Raw genomic sequence first — 19,287 nt, 5'->3', positions numbered from 1 at the left:
TGCGTACGGCCAAGTACATCACTAGGGCCAAGCTTCCTGCCATCCAGGACGTACAGTATATACTAGGCGGTGTCAGAGGAAAGACCCAAAAACTGTCAGAGACTCCAGTCACCCAAGTCATAGACTGTTTTCTATGCTACCGCATGGCAAGCGGTAGCAAGCACGCCAAGTCTTGGACAAAAAGGCTCCTTAACAGCTTCTACCCCCAGTCCCCCCCCCCTCCATTTATTTTGTACACTGCTGCTACTCCCTGTTTATTATCTATGCATAGTAACTTCACCGTTACCAACATGTACAAATTACCTCGACTAACCTGTACCCCCACACATTGACATGGTACCGCCTGTATATAGCCTCGCTATTGTTATTTTATTGTGTTATTTTTTTGTATTTTTTTGTGTATTCAGTAAATATTTTCTTAACTCTTTATTGAACTGCACTGTTGGTTAAGGGCTTGTAAGTCAGCATTTCACAGTAAGGTCTACACTTGTTGTATTTGGCGCAAGTGACAAAGTTTGATGTGTCTCACACTCAATAAAAAGTGTGAGTTTGTCAAGGATGAAATCATTCTCTTGGGTCACAGGAATTCTGCTTTTAGGGCTCCCGAGTGGCGCAGGCACTGCATCTCATAGGCACCGCATCTCATAATAGAGCCATCACTACCGACCCTGATTCGATTCCAGGCTGTATCACAACTGGCCGTGATTGGGAGTCCCATAGGGCGCACAATTGGCCCAGCGTCGTCCAGGTTAGGGTTTGGCCGGGGTAGGCTGTCGTTGGAAATAAGAATTATTTTCTTAACTGACTTGCCTAGTTTAAATAAAGGTTAAATAAAAATATATATAATTCAGGACTGGAGCCAGATCACAACAAGGTTGAGGCAAGCAGGGAGATGCCGGGGCAATCAGTGTAAAAGGGGCCTTTGCTTGCCATGGAGTTGTGAAGACCATCGTTTCAGACAATGGACCGCAGTTCTCCACAGAGATCTTCCAAGCATACGCTCAAGAGAACAACTTCATGCACATCACGAGCAATCCGCGGCACCGCGGAGCATGCTGTACAGACCATCAAAAATCTCTGGAAAAGAGACCTGGACCAAAGCATAGCACTGTTGGTGTAGCTAGCCACACCATTGGCACATGGATTCTCTCCAGCACAACTGCTCATGGGGAGACATCTGCGCACAAGCTTACCAAAAACAATGACCAAACTGCTTGCCAAGTGGCTGGATGTACAGGCTTTCTGCAAAATGGATGAGGGAGGAAGGAGGAAGCAAGCAAAGAATTACAACCAACACTACTGCTCAAGACCACTACATGACCTGACATCTGGACAGAAAGTGTGGATCACTACAGAACAAACTCTGAGAACAGCCACAACACCGAGATCCTACTTGGTAGAGACTGACAGGGGCATGCTCAGAAGAAAGAGAATTCACCTTCATTCTGCACTTGAAGGCCTTCTTGCAAGACTGCCTTCCTACATATCCCTTGGCTACTAAGGTTCTGCTATTTTAGAGAATGCAACTGAGAAAATGTATGTTTTTTTTCCCATTCTTAAACTGACACTGATGAGGAGTGCGTCTGATATTTTCGCAGATCATCAATTCTGGATCAAAGGAATGAAATCCAATCTCGTGAATATAAAGGAAGCCTTTTGTGCTTTGAAATATAATTTGTGTTGTGCTTTGAAATATGATTAATATCATAACAATTACTGACTAAATAATAGTATAAAGCTAGGCAATTATTTTGCTAACAGTGCAAATTCATTTCAGGTTGCTTAGATGTTTTGTTTTTTTATCTTTAAAAAAAAAATTGTTCAGCCTACACCTTGAACACATAACGGTTTATTGTGTGGAGTAAGATGCAGCCAGTGCATTTGGAAATCCTAAAATGTTTCCATTTGAAGTGAAAGAATCCTGGAATCACATTGAAACTGTGACAGAGGCTGTTGCTAATCCGCAGACAGCCTGCACGGTGTTGCACAATGATCTCAGTCCTGAGAGATGGAAGATAGAAGATAGGCTAGCTATGATGTCATCATAGGAGCAGCCTGTTGACAGAGCAAGCAGGTCACCTGTGATACAAGTCAGTATTCGATGTCCATCCATGTCTGAGGACATCGGGAGATGACATGGAAACCAGCCACTAGGGGCAACAGTGAGCGCTGTTACCTTCAAGTAGACAACACTTTTGTTGAGTGTTGTGGGCAGATATGGCGGATAGGCAAAAGCACCTCTGGTTCAAATCCAGCAATAGACAGTTGTTTTTGATATTTTTATTTTAACCCTATCACAAACCTTAATCCTTACTTTAACCATTTGGAGTTAATGCCTAACCTTACGAATTCTGAGTTAACGCCTAACTTAATCTTGGAACGACACAGAGGAGTAACCAAGCACTTCGAAATTTGACATTTGGAACAACTTTGACATTCAATGTTTGAGAATCATGGATGAACATCTAATTCTGACGTTAGCCTGTGAGAGCTTGTCGCAGGACTGAAAACACGGAGCAGCCTCACAAAGGAGAAAGAGACTGTGAGTAGTTACATCTTTTGAACACAAGGAGGCACTAGGTGCATAGACAATGACCAGCATTTGTGTAGGCCATGTTCACAAAGAGACCATCTTGATCATCTTACTCACATGAGCATACAACCACTTCCTTTCTCTTCATTTTGATTGTTAGCACTTTATACCGTAGGGGTACAGAAAACGTGATTGACATTGTAACATGGAGGGCCTAATTAGGTAATAGCCTAAATTATGAATTGCGTGTGTTTGCAATGAACACCAAGTGTGATAAAATATTAAATTACTGAAAATTAAACAAATACCAAATATGATTTTGGGGTGGAGTTTTCCTTTAAGTGAGGGCCATTCTTCTGAAAAAGTGGTGGAAAAAACCCCAAGTAATTGAAAAAGACAACCAGAACCTATGAATAAACAAAGACTTGGAATAAGGCTCTATCGGCAAAATATATGATTTTGAGATGAGTCGTTTTCAAGTCTCAGATCTCCGAACTATTTCGTGACGTGTTCCTCTTTCATGACTCAATAAGTACATCACTTATATACAATCATTTTGTATTGACAACCCAGCTTTGTGTAGTTGGATTGTAGATAGAACCTTATAGCACCAAGTCCAATGGTTTTTGCACAGATACTTTTCATTGGGATGATTTACATTTTCACATATCTGATTAAAAAAAAACATGAGCTGGCGCACACCCTGAATAATAGTTTGTGTGGAGGTGCTGACTAATGGCGAATAAACTATCAAAATAAAGAAAGTTGCACACTCAATGTGTAATCTCCCAGCAATTAAATATGTATTTACCAATGTTTCGGCATCACTGTGCCTTCTTCAGGGTGAAGAACCCTGAACCCTGCACCCCGAAGAAGGCACAGTGATGCCGAAACATGGTTGTTCTGGTTGTCTTTTTCAATTACTTGGGTTTTTTTCTACCACTTTTTCAGAAGAATGGCCCTCACTTAAAGGAAAACTCCACCCCAAAATCATATTTGGTATTTGTTTAATTGATCCATTGTTGATATAATCCCAAAATGTTTTTCATGTCAGCAATCAAGTTTTCAAGATATATAACTTTTAAAATACAGAAATACAGCCAGTATGATGCATGTTACGTGTTTTGCATCATATGAGGCAACGTGCATCGTACCGGCTGTATTTCGGTATTTTGAAAGTTATTTTACCTTGATTTCTGTCATACAAAATATTTTGGGACTATATCAACAATGGACCAATGAAACAAATACCAAAAGATCGTTCTTGGGTGGAATTTTCCTTTAAGCTCTTTATGGTAAAAACAAATAAATAGGCTACATGTGCATTTGAGCATGGTTAAGGCCAATTGGAGGGACATTGCTGCGTTTGTCTTTTTCTATTTAAATATGAAAACCTTTACATAGGAGTATTTCACCAAAATTACAAACATACCACATTTTTATTGATAACTAGCAAGTCATTTACTGACTTTGGGTGTCAGAGACCAAAAAATGTGTCATTTTACTGATCCAGAGCTAAGCTTTAACAAAATTGTTAGTTCTCTATAGGATATAGTGCAATTGTCACTTTTATGAACTATCACTTTAACAAATGTGTGATGAACATGAATTAATATATTTGATGATGTGATTAGAAAGAATGAAAGCTATTATCTTTATTGAATCATTACATGTCTGTAATAAGTTTAACATTCTGTGCCATGTAGACTTTTATGGCTGAACCCAGGTGCGTTTCCACCCCCTTAAACAACGGATTTACAAACGTCTCAGGATTTTGATGCTCTGCACTTATTAAGGTACATTTAAGGTGAGGACCGTAATGGGTTATGAAATAAGAATTCACTACAACATCTGGGATGTGAAAACTTTGATGCTCAATATCTCAGAACTATGTTTTGCACAAATATAACCTTATAGGTCCATGGTCACGATATTTAGGGGTTCACTTCAAAGTCGAAGCCGTTCTGTGTGCGTATTTCAGAGGTTCCAAAGTCCTCCAGTTGCGCGGAACCACTGGCCAGATGTGTGTATTTTCTATAAATAGCCTACAGCTTTGTGCGACTGAGGTACCTCGGCGCCGCGACAACCAATCACAAACGCAGGGGGCTGGTTGACTTTGGAACGTTGTGTATGTTAAAAAATGACAATATATCGCAGATATCCATATCCGGTATTGCAGGATAACGTGTGCGTGCATGCGGAGGTGATTTGCAAATGCTTGGCCGAGGAGTGAAAAGGAAATCGGCTGAGAGGGGAACTGCACTTTATTTTGACCCCCCGGTGAGGGTGAGTTCTCTGTCGGGAGAAAGCAGGCGGAGCGCACTGGTGATGTAGGCAGCCCATACCCGGGATAGAGTACTATGTCTGTATTTAGTCTGTTCAGCAGCCTATATCAATGACTGTATGTTGCACTCCGGAAGTAATGGGATTATTCTCAATCACATAGTACTGTATATGGACAAGTGTTTATAGGAAATGTGGTGATTCTGCATGTGATATCGTGCTCAGTGTCCAAGGGCATTGTGCCTACTGTTCAATATTAATTTCATACGGGTACGAGCATAGCCTACAGGAGTGCATGCTCGGCTCAGCCTCATACTGTCACTGTTGACATATTCTACGAGTAGCCTATGAACCCAACCGATGGCAGCGCATTTGAATGATTGGTCTATTTATAGCCACCTCGATTGTTTATTTCCCCTATGCATTGTTTCAATAGCTTCTACCGAATTGCATCAACGCCCTCGACACACTCACGCTCCGATAAAGGGAATGACACTTGTCGTGACCCAGGGATAGGCTGCAGTCTATGTCTCATATAGGCTAAAGTACTGCTGTCACGTTGAATATTCACTGAGAGGGAATCATATGAAATAATGTGCTAATTTCCTCTCTTCGGAGAAAGCGTGCCGTTTAATGTGGCTCCAGGTAGTGCGAACACCCAAATTATGCCACTGTGGAGAGTGAGAAAACTGTGATTGTAATCGCAGACATAGGCGGAGGGAATCGCCGTGGTGATTATTATTTTTATGGACGCGCCCGGTGTGTATGTTTGCGCGTGTCAGTCGTGTAACACAATCATGTTACAGAGCTCGTAAATCGAGAGGAGCGCCAGTGCATCAACTACATCGATGTATTGATCTACCCTCATGCCGCTAGAAAGGACGCTCAATTTGTATGCAAACACAACGTGCCGCTGTAGCTAGAGGAGCCAAGAGAACAGAAGCAAGCAAGCAAGCAATTACATATTTGGTTGACAACTATTGCAGACAACTCACGAAGATTACCGACAAGGACTAAATACTTGCTTTTGAAAGTGGATGAGACTGTCTGCCTGTCATTCCCGTAGGACCGCAATAAGTACAGGTAACAACACAATAACCTAGCGGTTAGAGCGTTGGGCCAGAAACCGAGAGGTCGCTGGTTCGAATACCTGAACTGACAAGGTGAAACATCAATCGGTACTCTTGAGCAAGGCACTTAAACCTAATTTGCTCCAGGGGCGCCGTACTACCATGGCTGTCCCTGTAAAACAACACATTTCACTGCACATATTGCGTGTATGTGACATTTTTGTGTTGTTTTACTCTTACGCTGTTTACTAGTTTTCTGAGGGATATAAATATGTAGAACATGATGAAGGTTGAATGATCTGCTTCAGAAATCTTCCAATATGGGTGTAATTTTGCATTTGTTGCAATAGAACGATGGCATTCGTAAATTACATGTTAAATCTATTAACATAACATTATGCATGACCTTGTGTGTGTCAAAGAAATGCCATTGGCACATTTTGAGTTGTGATGATGGATGACCCTGTTTTTCCAAGGGGTGGACCCTCCCAGATGCCTTTCCTGGAACACTCAGATTGGATAAACTGACAGAGCTATAAAGCTCAGTATACCCAATTTCAAGTGAGGTGTCACAACCAATTCTGTTGTGAAGCATTTGGTTGACAAATTTAAATGGTGACATCCCCTGACAATAATTAATTTATGGTATTGACTGATGAAGCGCAGCCAAGGACGGGGACCTGGTCCGAACTGACGCCCCATAAATAATTAGAAATCAAAACACTAAACCTGTGGAATGATTTCACATTCACTGTTACCAAACAGTAATGGCTTTAAAGCTAGCTGAGGGATGGGCAATGGGGAAATGCAACCACACTCAAATTAATAGACTGCAAGGATTGATATCTAAATTACTTTGAACCATGAAGCTATACAGTGTTTGTTTGCATTTACATTGTTTACAAACATTGGAGTAAAACAAGCTTATATTTTGGGTTCTGATGGGGAATGACAGTTGAACTAAGCTCATGAGACAAGTTATATTCGTCAAGAATCAATACGTGTATATATCATTCATTTGTACGTCCATAAAACTGATACAGCAGACTCTATTCTCTTTCAGAATTCTAGATGCTACTTATTATTTATCCATATTAGGAGAACGTGGTCTAGTAAAGGCGTTGAAAGAATCGTCATGATGATTCTTTCAATCTGGACTAGTCTATACTGTATGACTCAGCTTGAATGTGATACCATGGTATCTAGAGATGTGGATAGGTGATTGAAAGTGACTCGGATCTCTGCTCCTCTGACAAGGATGTCGGACTCATTGCATCATTCACACTTAATATATTACCTTATTTTGTATCGTGAAGGGCGAGGTACATCATGGCTGCAGGCTGGCTGGTTCTTGATAGGCATCATAGTGGAGGAATCAATGTTTGAATTATAGAATTGCTGGGCACTGCCATACAAGTCACGGCACCCCCATAAAACACTGGCATCTCCTAGGCATACAAATATTATCTTTTGTCCAGGCCATTCTTACACATCACTCCTTAGAGTCCAACCACAAGGATAAGCATTGTGTTTTTCACTGGGCTCATTGTGTAGTCGTGAAATTGTCCTTTAGACCTGATCCAACATTACGTTTTACTTTCATCCCCGTAGTCAAGTTTATTTTCACAATAATCTGATCCCAGATCTGCATATAAGGGGGCATCTTCTGCTTGAGCACCATGTACAGTGCATTCGAAAGTATTCAGACCCCTTGACTTTTCAACATTTTGTTATGTTACAGCCTTATTCTAAAATGGATTAAATAAATTGTGTCGAGGCACAGATCTGGGGAAGGGTACCAAAACATTTCTGTGGCATTGGAGGTCCCCAAGAACACAGTGGCCTCTGTCATTCTTAAATGGAAGAAGTTTGGAACCACCAAGACTCTTCCTAGAGCTGGCCGCTCAGCCAAACTGCGCAATCGGAGATGAAGGGTCTTGGTCAGGGAGGTGACCAAGAACCCGATGGTCACTCGGACAGAGCTTCAGAATTCCTCTGTGGAGATGGTTGTCCTTTTGGAAGGTTCTCCCATCTCTACAGCACTCCACCAATCAGGCCTTTATGGCCAGACGGAAATCCACTCCTCAGTAAAAGGCACATGACCGCTTCTTGGAGTTTGCCAAAAGGCAACTAAAGGACTCCCATACCATGAGAAACAAGATTCTCTGGTCTGATGAAACCACGATTGAACTCTTTGGCCTGAATGCTAAGAGTCACGTCTGGATTAAACCTGTCACCATCCCTACGGTGAAGCATGGTGGTGGCAGCATCATGCTGTGGGGGATATTTTTTCAGCATCAGGGATTGCGAGACTAGTCAGGATTGAGGGAAAGATGAATGGAGCAAAGTACAGAGAGATCCTTGATGAAAACCTGCTCCAGAGTGCTCAGGACCTCAGACTGGGGACAAGTCTCTGAATGTCCTTGAGTGGCCCAGCCAGAGCCCAGACTTGAATCCGATTGAACATCTCTGGAGAGACCAGAAAATAGCTGTGCAGCGACGCTCCCCATCCAACCTGACAGAGCTTGAGAGAATTTGCAGGACAGAGAAGAATGGGAGAAACTTCCCAAATATAGGTGTGCCAAGCTTGTAGTGTCATACCCAAGAAGACTCCAGGCTATAATGGCTGCCAAAGGGGCTTTAACAAAGTACTGAGTAAAGGGTCGGAACACTTATATTTGCTCAAATTTAAGCAACAAAATGTTGCTTTGTCATTATGGGGTATTGTGTGTAGATTGAGAGGGGGGGGACGACAATTTATTCAATTTGAGAATAAGGCAGTAAGGTAGCAAAATGTGGAAAAAGTCAAGGGGTCTGAATCCTTACCAATTGCCCTGTAGATAGCATGATAAGTTGTGTTTTATATCCCACATGATCTGCTGTGTGAGCAGCACGAGTCGATGCAGAGCTAGCAGCTCTAGTTGTTCCAACCCATCTAGTGTGTTTGCTTAATCAGCCCTTGTGGCGTCGGAGTGAGATTAGCATATTATTGAGACACATTTAATCAAGCCAGGTTGTAATTATCATTGAGTTTGGAATTGAAGGCGGTGGGAGGCTAGGCATGGGTCATTCAGGCTAGAGGTAAACATCTTATTAACCATGTAGGAGTCTCTCACAGACTCTCACCACATAGGGCAACAAGGTTGTATTGGGTAGAAACGCACAGCTATAAAAAAAAGTCCTCATAAAAATACCAGAGCTTAATTAGGTTTATGGTCATTACGGTCCTCAGGTAATCTCTACTAAATGGAACAATTCCACACTACTAGCTCACTGTAGACAGAAAGGAACCCAATTTCGTAACAGCCTTGGTCACGAATAAAACATGCCGCCTCCATTGTAAAAAAAAAAACCCCAGAGCAAATAGAATCACCTAGAAGCCCTTAATGCCTGGGTGCTTGGGCGTTGGTTGGACTGTTCCTGTTTTCCCTTTTTCCCAAAAGCACTATCTGAGATGACCGCAGTCACACCTCGACCACAACCTCAGTCATTCCTGGTCAGGTCTTCCCCACATAAACACACATCTCCACAAGCACACATTGCATGGCACAATAAGGCTAGGACTAGGAGTGGCCCTTGGAATTGCCGCTACGGTTCTCCGGCCTCTAATGACAGAGTCCAGCGCTTAATTTTAGTCTGGCTTCGCCTCTCACCTCAACGCAAGATTTGTTTTTCTTTAGGAACAATTTCCCTGGACTAACGTATGTCCAGCTTTAGTCAAGCAACACATGTTTTGTGTGTGCACAAAAACACGCGCACACACACAGAGCCTACTAACTGAACACGTTGGCAGAAAACGGCCTAACAAGTAGCAGTTCAGCATTTGAGTCTCTGTGTAACTCTATCACGCAGATAGACACTGACTCAGGCATGCCGACTCTGTTCGGAAAGAATTTAGTTACTATTTTAAAATCAGATGCTGCTGGTCGAGTGTCTATTTATAGTCTACTTTATATACCTATGCAAATCCTCTCCGACGTAGTAGTGCCATTTCCTCATGTACAGAGGAAATGACTACTTCCTTCAGAGTCCAACTCAAGCTCATTTCAGTTTTATCAATGCCTTCATACATATTCCCCACCCCGTTACACTTCTGTATTATTGCATATGAGTAGCAGTCGACAGATGCTGTAAACACAATTCCATCTACTGCTGATTCAATTGCATTTCCTTCAATAGCTGCAGAGAGACTAGTTTAGTCTTGTGGGAACAGCAGGCAAAGTTGAGGGTAGGCAGTCTTCGAGGTCCTGAGGGAGGCAGAGGAGGGATGGATGGATGAGGTTTGAGCAGGCCGCCGGTCCAGCTGTCACCGACACTTGACTGAAGCTTGTGAACCAACAACAAAGCCCAGAGATGAGGATGCAGTGTAGGCATGGGAGGTAGAGACGTTAGGGTGAGGAAGGATAACTTGGAGTTTGATTGTCTTGCTAATAAAGAGATTTCACAAGGCACCTGTAAAGTTTACGGTGGGGCTTTTAATGCTCAATGCGAACACACAGGTGACAAGTAGAAGTGCTGTGTATAAACACACATTGATTAGTCAGAGGAAGGAGTTGCTGTATATTTCACTCCCTACTGCTTTGACGACCCATCTACTTCCTTGTGTGTTAGCCTTCCCACAATGCATTGCAGTATCCTCACACCTCTCAAGTGTCCTTCTTATTTGAATCCACTACTTACCTGAAAAGGCAAGTCACAGTCATCTCAAGTATCCCCCAGAGATACCTTACTCTTTCAAGTCTCAATGCCTTCTTTTGTGTGACAAATTACCTTCTTTCACCCCATATCTCAAGGCTAAGCTGAAATATTTCACAGATACCTTCTTCAGTCTGACATCAACATATTGGCGGTGGAACTAAAAACTAATCCATAACCCTTCTTTACCATATGTGTCAAAGCTTCCTGTCAGACCAGTGATCAACCATACAAAAGATGGAAGGAAGGAAGGACGCAGTCTAAGAGCTTCCAACCAGAACCCTTAAGGTTCCCCTCTGTCTGAATCCTGTACTTTCCCTCAGGCTCCTCAACAGGCCATGTGGCCTTTCTCAGTGCTAGGCCCTACCATACTGATCCATTCATCATTGATCTGTGACAGTGGAGCCACATACTCTGTTAGTAGGAGTCTGGCTGCGTAACTCCTTCTCCAAGGTGTGTGTTTATGTGCATTTGTGTAAAGGCTGTTACTGGCCAGACATGCCCGGGGTTTGTATTGGCCAACATTCATTAGCGCTCCCAGCGCTATGCCATCTCCCAGTGCTATGCCATCTCCCAGCGCTATGCCATCTCCCAGCGCTATGCCATCTCCCAGCGCTATGCCATCTCCCAGCGCTATGCCATCTCCCAGCGCTATGCCATCTCCCAGCGCTATGCCATCTCCCAGCGCTATGCCATCTCCCAGCGCTATGCCATCTCCCAGTGCTATGCCATCTCCCAGTGCTATGCCATCTCCCAGAGCTATGCCATCTCCCAGCGCTATGCCATCTCCCAGCGCTATGCCATCTCCCAGCGCTATGCCATCTCCCAGCGCTATGCCATCTCCCAGCGCTATGCCATCTCCCAGTGCTATGCCATCTCCCAGTGCTATGCCATCTCCCAGTGCTATGCCATCTCCCAGTGCTATGCCATCTCCCAGTGCTATGCCATCTCCCAGCGCTATGCCATCTCCCAGTGCTATGCCATCTCAAAGCACTATGCCATCTATTGCTACACTGCTGTTTTCATTTACACAGTACAACAAACAGGATGGTGATTGGGGTTCTATTGTTGCCTTGCATAATGTTGACAGTTGGTAATGGGGATTACTGATCGATGTGGAGGGAATTAGTTGATATTTCCCTGGTTCTTTGGTGGCCGTGTGGGATTAAACTTTTTGGTGTCTTTCATTTTGAGAAAATATCTCTGTATTAGTTGGTGAAGAAAGTGAGAATCCATCCTTGTCATTACCATCACCCTCATCATTACCTGAACTACAAATCATCAGAGACATTATAGTGCTCGGGTCAGGGTTGGAACCAAAATGTTTTTCCAATCATTCTGAGCAAAACCCCTATATCTTGGGAACAGAAAATTGACATTATTTACCGATTCTCATGATTTCAGAATAACATTTTTGTTCCGGAACACTAGAGATCACTTTCGTTCCAGGTTCTGTTTCCATTCTTCAAAATCGCTGTTTGGTTCTGTTCCCTGAACCGGTTCCAACCCGTAGCTCAGGTTGTCTTTTTTTCTGTCAGACTGGATATATGTCTTAGCCGTGTGAGAGTATGCTGAGGTAGATTGAGTTTTACTTCAGCAGGAGAGACAGGGGATATAAAGCAGAAAGGAAAATCAATGTCTTAACTAAAGGAGCTGGTAAATTATTGATGAGGACTATGTAATGGGATCCCTAGTGTCTGTTTCCTTACAACTTTGTCTGCTTGCCACTGTGCTGTGGGAGAGGAGCTTGGCTGAGCCAAAAACCAACACCCAGATTCTCTATGGCTCTCAGTGAGCTCACCATCTGAGACTACCTGATGTGCGCATACATGCATGCATACATGCATACATGCATACATACATACATACATGCATACATGCATACATACATGCATACATACATACATACAGTATATCACAAAAGTGAGTACACCCCTCACATATTTGTAAATATTTGAGTATCTTTTCATGTGACAACACTGAAGAAATGACACTTTGCTACAATATAAAGTAGTGAGTGTACAGCTTGTATAACAGTGTACATTTTCTGTCCCCTCAAAATAACGCAACACACAGCCATTAATGTCTAAACCGCAGGCAACAAAAGTGAGTACACCCCTAAGTGAAAATGTCCAAATTGGGCCCAATTAGCCATTTTCCCTCCCCGGTGTCATGTAAACACTAACGAGTCACAAGGTCTCAGGTGTGAATGGGGAGCAGGTGTGTTAAATTTGGTGTCATCGCTCTCACACTCCCTCATACTGACTGGTCACTGGAAGTTCAACATGGCACCTAATGGCAAAGAACTCTCTGAGGATCTGAAAAAAAGAATTGTTGCTCTACATAAAGAGGGCCTGGGCTATAAGAAGATTGCCAAGACCCTGAAACTGAGCTGCAGCACGGTGGCCAAGACCATACAGCGGTTTAACTGGACAGGTTCCACTCAGAACAGGCCTCGCCATGGTCGACCAAAGAAGTTGAGTGCACGTGCTCAGCGTCATATCCAGAGGTTGTCTTTGGGAAATAGACGTATGAGTGCTGCCAGCATTGCTGCAGAGGTTGAAGGGGTGGGGTGTCAGCCTGTCAGTGCTCAGACCATACGCCGGACACTGCATCAAATTGGTCTGCATGGCTGTCGTCCCAGAAGGAAGCCTCTTCTAAAGATGATGCACAAGAAAGCCCGCAAACAGTTTGCTGAAGACAAGCAGACTATGGACATGGATTACTGGAATCATGTCCTGTGGTCTGATGAGACCAAGATAAACTTATTTGGTTCAGATGGTGTCAAGCGTGTGTGGCGGCAACCAGGTGAGGAGTACAAAGACAAGTGTGTCTTGCCTACAGTCAAGCATGGTGGTGGGAGTGTCATGGTCTGGGGCTGCATGAGTGCTGCCGGCACTGGGGAGCTACAGTTCATTGACGGAACCATGAATGCCAACATGTACTGTGACATACTGAAGCATTGACACTTTGGGCCCAATTTTGACATTTTCACTTAGGGGTGTACTCACTGTTGTTGCCAGCGGTTTAGAAAGACCAAGATAAACTTATTTGGTTCAGATGGTGTCAAGCGTGTGTGGCGGCAACCAGGTGAGGAGTACAAAGACAAGTGTGTCTTGCCTACAGTCAAGCATGGTGGTGGGAGTGTCATGGTCTGGGGCTGCATGAGTGCTGCCGGCACTGGGGAGCTACAGTTCATTGACGGAACCATGAATGCCAACATGTACTGTGACATACTGAAGCATTGACACTTTGGGCCCAATTTGGACATTTTCACTTAGGGGTGTACTCACTGTTATAGCCCATTCAAAGGGAATTCTGTAGTGTCACAATACACTGGTCTAATGAGACATTAATGGTTGTGTGTTGAGTTTTTTTGAGGGGACAGCAAATTTACACTGTTAAACAAGCTGTACACTCAGTACTTTACATTGTAGCAAAGTGTCATTACTTCAGTGTTGTCACATGAAATGATATACTCAAATATTTACAATAATGTGTGTTTTGTGATATACTATACATACACAAATAGTCACGAGGCCTGCATACAGACACCGCCTGACTTACACATGGTTGCACATAAACACAGACAGAATGAGTTGGAAATGTATGTTTCAGTAGTCATTCAATTTACATTCAAAGGGAATTCTGTAGTGTCACAATACACTGGTCTAATGAGACAATGCATTGTTGATCAATATCACCCGTCTGTATGGAGCACAATAACAGGAGCTAAATGAACGGGGGCATCAATTCTACATGGATGTAGAAGGTAGAAGAATGAGCGGGAGGGAGGGAGGGATGTAGAGATGGGGAGGAAAAGAGAAAGTGAGGGAGAGCAGGTGAGACCTGAAAGCTGCCTTTGTGTGGCGGCTGGCAGTAGGAACACTGGTCTGCTCTGTGAGGTGTTCCATACACACCACAGACACACACACTGGGGAGTTATGGGGGGGATGCTTTGGCAAACATACCGGGTTGCTGTTTTCAAATGTAACAAAAAGCCACTCTCTCCCCACCCCAAGATTAACAGACATTACACTGCCATAAAGTGGCTCTATTTTCCCTTACTTTACCAATCTCCATTTTAAGTTGCTAAACGGCTCCCCGTTTCCTCCTCCACTGTATCTGACGCTGTTCAACCAGAGCTTGAAGTACGTGATAATATCAGAGCTGGCTGCTTGATGTTCGGCATACTGAAACCAAAACGCCACGGTTCCAGGACTGGATGTCAAAAGCATAACCAGACCAAACATTCAAACTACTTTGACCATTTTCAAATATAGAGTGGTGGTATGTTTAAACTTTGAGAGTCAATGTTTTTTTTATGTCTGTCTCACCAGAACTGTCTGCTATCTGAACTGAACTGAGCGAAGTCTGTGTTTTGAAGAGACTAGATTTCATCTTCAGTTCAACTCAGGGGGTTTTATAGTGACTTTTTAATGTGAATGAAATGACCACCGCTGTGCTAATTTATTGCTGAGTGTGTACACGCTTCATACTGATAGTGTATGTTTTGGTTTATACAGTATATCGGTATGAGCGTGTGTTGTGCATTACATAATGGTGTGAGACCGTGTTCCTTGACTTGTTAATGTGCATAGTGCTGCTGGCCTCTGGCTGTGCTGTTAAGTGCTCCTCGGGTTGTGTACTGAGCTGTGATCTCGTTTATTTGCGTCCTCAGGAGAGACCCGGGAGACAGCGGGCGCCATGAGGCGGCGAGGAGGGCTTGAGAGAGAGGAGACATCGTCCTTCATCATCCACAGCATCGGGCAGTGCAGGAAGTGCACGCACGCACCACAGAGACGGTCTAGCAAGAGACAGGCTAACGGCACCCGAATCTGAGCGAGAGAAACCGGAGAGAGTGGCTTCAACATCCATTTATTTATCCTCAATGGGCTCAAACTGGATGGGACCAGACTTGGAAGTGACGATGTCCAAGTTACCACACCGTTCTATATTGGACCCTCCTTGTTAGACCTTTCGAAATAACTCGCCCACTGCTGTGAGGCTTAGAACTGAGGGGCAGAGAGAGAAAAAGAGAGAAGGAGAGTGATAGAGGAAGAGAACGAGAGGCACTCTGGGCCCCATGCAGGCGCGTAAGAAGTATGTCCTGCTGGGGCTGTGTGCTTGCTGTTGGCTGCTGCTCTTCTACTGGGGAGGCGGGGTCCAGGTCCGTCTCTTCAAGCTGCTGGGGCGGCCGAGGGGTGAGGTGGTGCGTCCCTGGCCCAATTGGACCGACCGGGCCTTCCTGCCGGGCTATGCCCAGCTGGAGGAACTCCAGACGGGGCCGGGTTCCGCCGAGTCCCCCCGCCAGCGTCACCAAGCCTGGACGGGCATCTATAAAGACAGTCGCTGCCGCATGGAGACCTGCTTCGACTTTACGAGATGTCGACGTAGAGGGCGGGACGGGTTTAGAGTATACGTCTACCCGTCGGAGAAGGGCGAGCGCGTATCGGAGAGCTATCGTAAGATACTGATGTCTATAGGCGAGTCGCGGTACTACACCACGGACCCTCGCGAGGCGTGTCTGTTCGTTTTGGGGATTGACACTCTGGACCGAGACCAGCTCTCGGGGCAGTTCGTGCCCAACCTGGACGATCGTATCAAAGGTTACCCGCTCTGGAACGAGGGACGGAACCACCTTGTCTTTAATCTGTACTCGGGGACGTGGCCCAACTACAATGAGGACCTGGGCTTCAATATTGGCCAGGCCATCCTGGCTAAAGCCAGCCTCAACACGGAACACTTCAGGCCCGGGTTCGACGTCTCCATCCCCCTGTTCTCCAAGGAGCACCCCCAGAAGGGGGGCGAGAGGGGCTGGTTGGTGAGAAACACAGTGCCCCCACGCAGGAAGTACCTATTGATGTTCAAAGGGAAGCGGTATCTAACGGGCATCGGGTCGGACACCCGTAACGCCCTGCATCACATCCATAACGGGAAGGACATCGTGTCCCTCACCACATGCCGTCACGGGAAGGACTGGGAGAAACACAAAGATGCCCGCTGTGACCATGACAACCTGGAGTATGAGAAGTAAGTCAGGATTTGGCATTCTGCCAAACTTCCAATTCAGTTAGTCACTCATTGAAAACAATGCATGACTAAGTGAAAATTCGACTTAAGTGGAAGTTAGGAGTCTCCCCTTAGGGATAGGTTATTATTGTGAGGTGGTGTCATAACTTGTGTTCAGTTTCATCAGGAATACACGTTGGGTTGTACTTGTATTGCTTAGTTTTTACTTGTTCTGGCCGTTTATTGCGGCTCTTAGATTTAGGGGTTTTATGAGTTGGATTTTCTCTCATCTAAACTGAGGTCTCCTTCGGGATATTATCTGGCTTTTACAGTTACTGTTCCAGTTATCATGTTAGGATTATTGAGTGTTGGTTGCGTGTTGTGTTAGATTTAAAGTGTCCTGGCTGGCTGTGTAAGGTCTTGGTGACAAGTTTACACCCCTTTTAAAGCAAGTCAACATCCAAAGACCAATAGATTGTCCAAAGGCCAATAGAAAAGGTTCTGAAACCTCCTGAGAAGTGTATTTATTCATCCATGCGTAGAGGAGCAGTGTCACGATGCAAAGAGTGGGATTGAGGAGAGGGAAAGTTGACTGGAATAAGAATAGCAGTTGATTGGGTAAGAATAGGGGGAGGCTAGCAGTTGATTGGGTAAGAATAGGGGGAGGCTATCTTTTTATGTAGCTTCCAACAAAGTACACCAGTAATCTGGTCCTGGTCGGTTACCTCTAGAATAAGAGAGAGAGAGAGAGAGCGAGTGGAGGGACTTGTCTTACCCAGTAATAGCAGTTGTCATCTGGCCAGGACATAGCTACCTTTCTGGGTTGTTGACATTGGGCCAGTGGTGAAGGGAAGGGGATGGACCTCCCACTCAATACTGTATGAATGAGCTCATTTATTCCACACATAACAAACGGTCTGCTCAGACATCAGGGGGTGTGGGGGCTTATGTTATATGATAGTGATTTGGATATGGCGAGGGGTTAGATAGGGGTGACAAAGACCTCTCTCTGACTTTCATATCCCGAGGAGTGGGTGGGCTTTTAACATGAGAACCATGCATGGAAGTGGAGTCAGAATGAATTAAATGAAGGCTTTACGATATATAAATGTCCCATGAAGCTGAAGGATTCTGAGAATAAGGTTAGGTAACGACTCCCACCATCCATGTCTCTCTCTCTCTCTCTCCAAATGCCATTCTTCCTCTCCCTGTTTCTCCTGTCCTCCTTGGCTGTGGGCTCAGGCAGGCTGCAGCCTCTTAGCAGGTTGCACCAGGTTAATGAGCCCATGCATCTGGTCCACCAAGAGATTAACCCAGGAGGACCTGGGACTAGACAGGGTAGGGGGGTGGGAGACCTGAAGGGGAGTACAGGACAGGCAAGACATGGGGGTTAGATAAAGGGAGGGAGGGACGAAGAGGGGGAGAGAGGCAGACAGCAGGAAAGAGAAGAAGAAAAAGAGGGAAGGGGTAACAGATGGGGAGGAAGAGGAGAAGAAGGTAGGACTTCAGGCAGGGAAAGGACCCAGAAAGAAAGAGGGGCCAAGAGGGAGGGTGACGAAGCGAGAGAAAGAGGGAGGGAGAGAGGGGGATACTTTAGGCAAGGGAGAGGCTTTACCGCAGCTTAATGGCCTAGTTTCTCTTTTTTCTTACTTTGAAGGATTCCCTGAGAAAGGAAAGAAAAACCTGCATTGTACAGTGAATCTAAATGAGGGTGTGTGTGAAAAGAGGAGTGGAAATGAAGCACGGACTTTCAGGAGACACACACACATATATATATATATATATAACACGTACTAGTAGAATACTTTACAGAGTTGCTTTAGTTCTAGTTGAAGCACAGAGGTATAAGTATCAGGGACGTGGGGGAGGGCGGTGTAATGGCAAAAGGATGTACCTCTCCATTCAGCTTAAACGGATATTCCCATGACGACGGCCTTGCCAAGTGGAAGACGGTGTCAGAGCATAGGCCATTATTCATGACCCTAAAAGTACTCAAGGAGAGGGAGAAGAGGGGAATAAAAAGAGATGAATAAAAAGACCACTGTTCGCTACTGCAGTGCAGAATATACAGTAACCGTAGGAATATACAGTAATATACATAAATACACTACATGGCCAAAAGTATGTGTATACATGCTCGTTGAGCATCTCATTCCAAAAATCATGGGCATTAATATGATATGGAGTTGGTCACCCCCTTTGCTGCTAAAACAGCCTCCACTCTTCTGGGAAGGCTTTCAACTAGATGTTGGAACATTGCTTGCTTCCATTTAGCCACAAGAGCATTACTGAGGTCGGGCACTGATGTTGGGTGATTAGGCCTGGCTCGCAGTCGGCGTTTGATGGGGTTGAGGTCAGGGCTCTGTTCAGGCCAGTCAAGTTCTTCCACACCGATTTCAACAAACCATTTCTGTATGGACCTTGTTTTGTGCACAGGGGCATTGTCATGCTGAAATAGGAAAATACCTTCCCAAAACGGTTGCCACAAAGTTGGAAGAACCGACTCTACTAGAATGGCATTGTATGCTGTAGCGTTAAGATTTCCCTTCACTGGAACTAAGGGGCCTAGCCCGAACCATGAAAAACAGCCCCAGACCATTATTCCTCCTCTACCAAACTACATTTGGCACTGTGCATTGGGGAAGGTAGCTTTCTCCTGGCATCCGCCAAAGCCAGATTCGTCTGTCGGACTGC

General features: G+C 44.6%; 1 protein-coding gene across 4 annotated transcripts in view; it reads left to right on the top strand.

The window, feature by feature from the left end:
• The first annotated feature begins 4,647 nt into the window (after positions 1-4,647).
• Positions 4,648-19,287, top strand: part of ext1c (exostoses (multiple) 1c) — a 76,128-nt gene continuing 61,488 nt past the window's right edge. The window contains exons 1-2 of one of the 4 annotated variants that reach the window (XM_020505664.2): positions 4,648-4,819; positions 15,263-16,614. In XM_020505664.2, the coding sequence (XP_020361253.1) occupies positions 15,668-16,614 (947 nt within the window). In that variant the 5' untranslated portion in view covers positions 4,648-4,819; positions 15,263-15,667. Of the gene's footprint in view, positions 4,820-5,326; positions 5,900-15,262; positions 16,615-19,287 lie in introns of those variants that run through there. The other 3 variants (XM_031793760.1, XM_020505663.2, XM_020505666.2) reach the window with 3 other exon arrangements.

Source organism: Oncorhynchus kisutch, linkage group LG17, assembly GCF_002021735.2.
Source record: "Oncorhynchus kisutch isolate 150728-3 linkage group LG17, Okis_V2, whole genome shotgun sequence".
NCBI classification, from domain to species: Eukaryota; Metazoa; Chordata; class Actinopteri; order Salmoniformes; family Salmonidae; genus Oncorhynchus; species Oncorhynchus kisutch.
The sequence above is the reverse complement of the archived record's forward strand: the minus strand, read 5'-3'. Positions and strand labels throughout refer to the sequence as shown.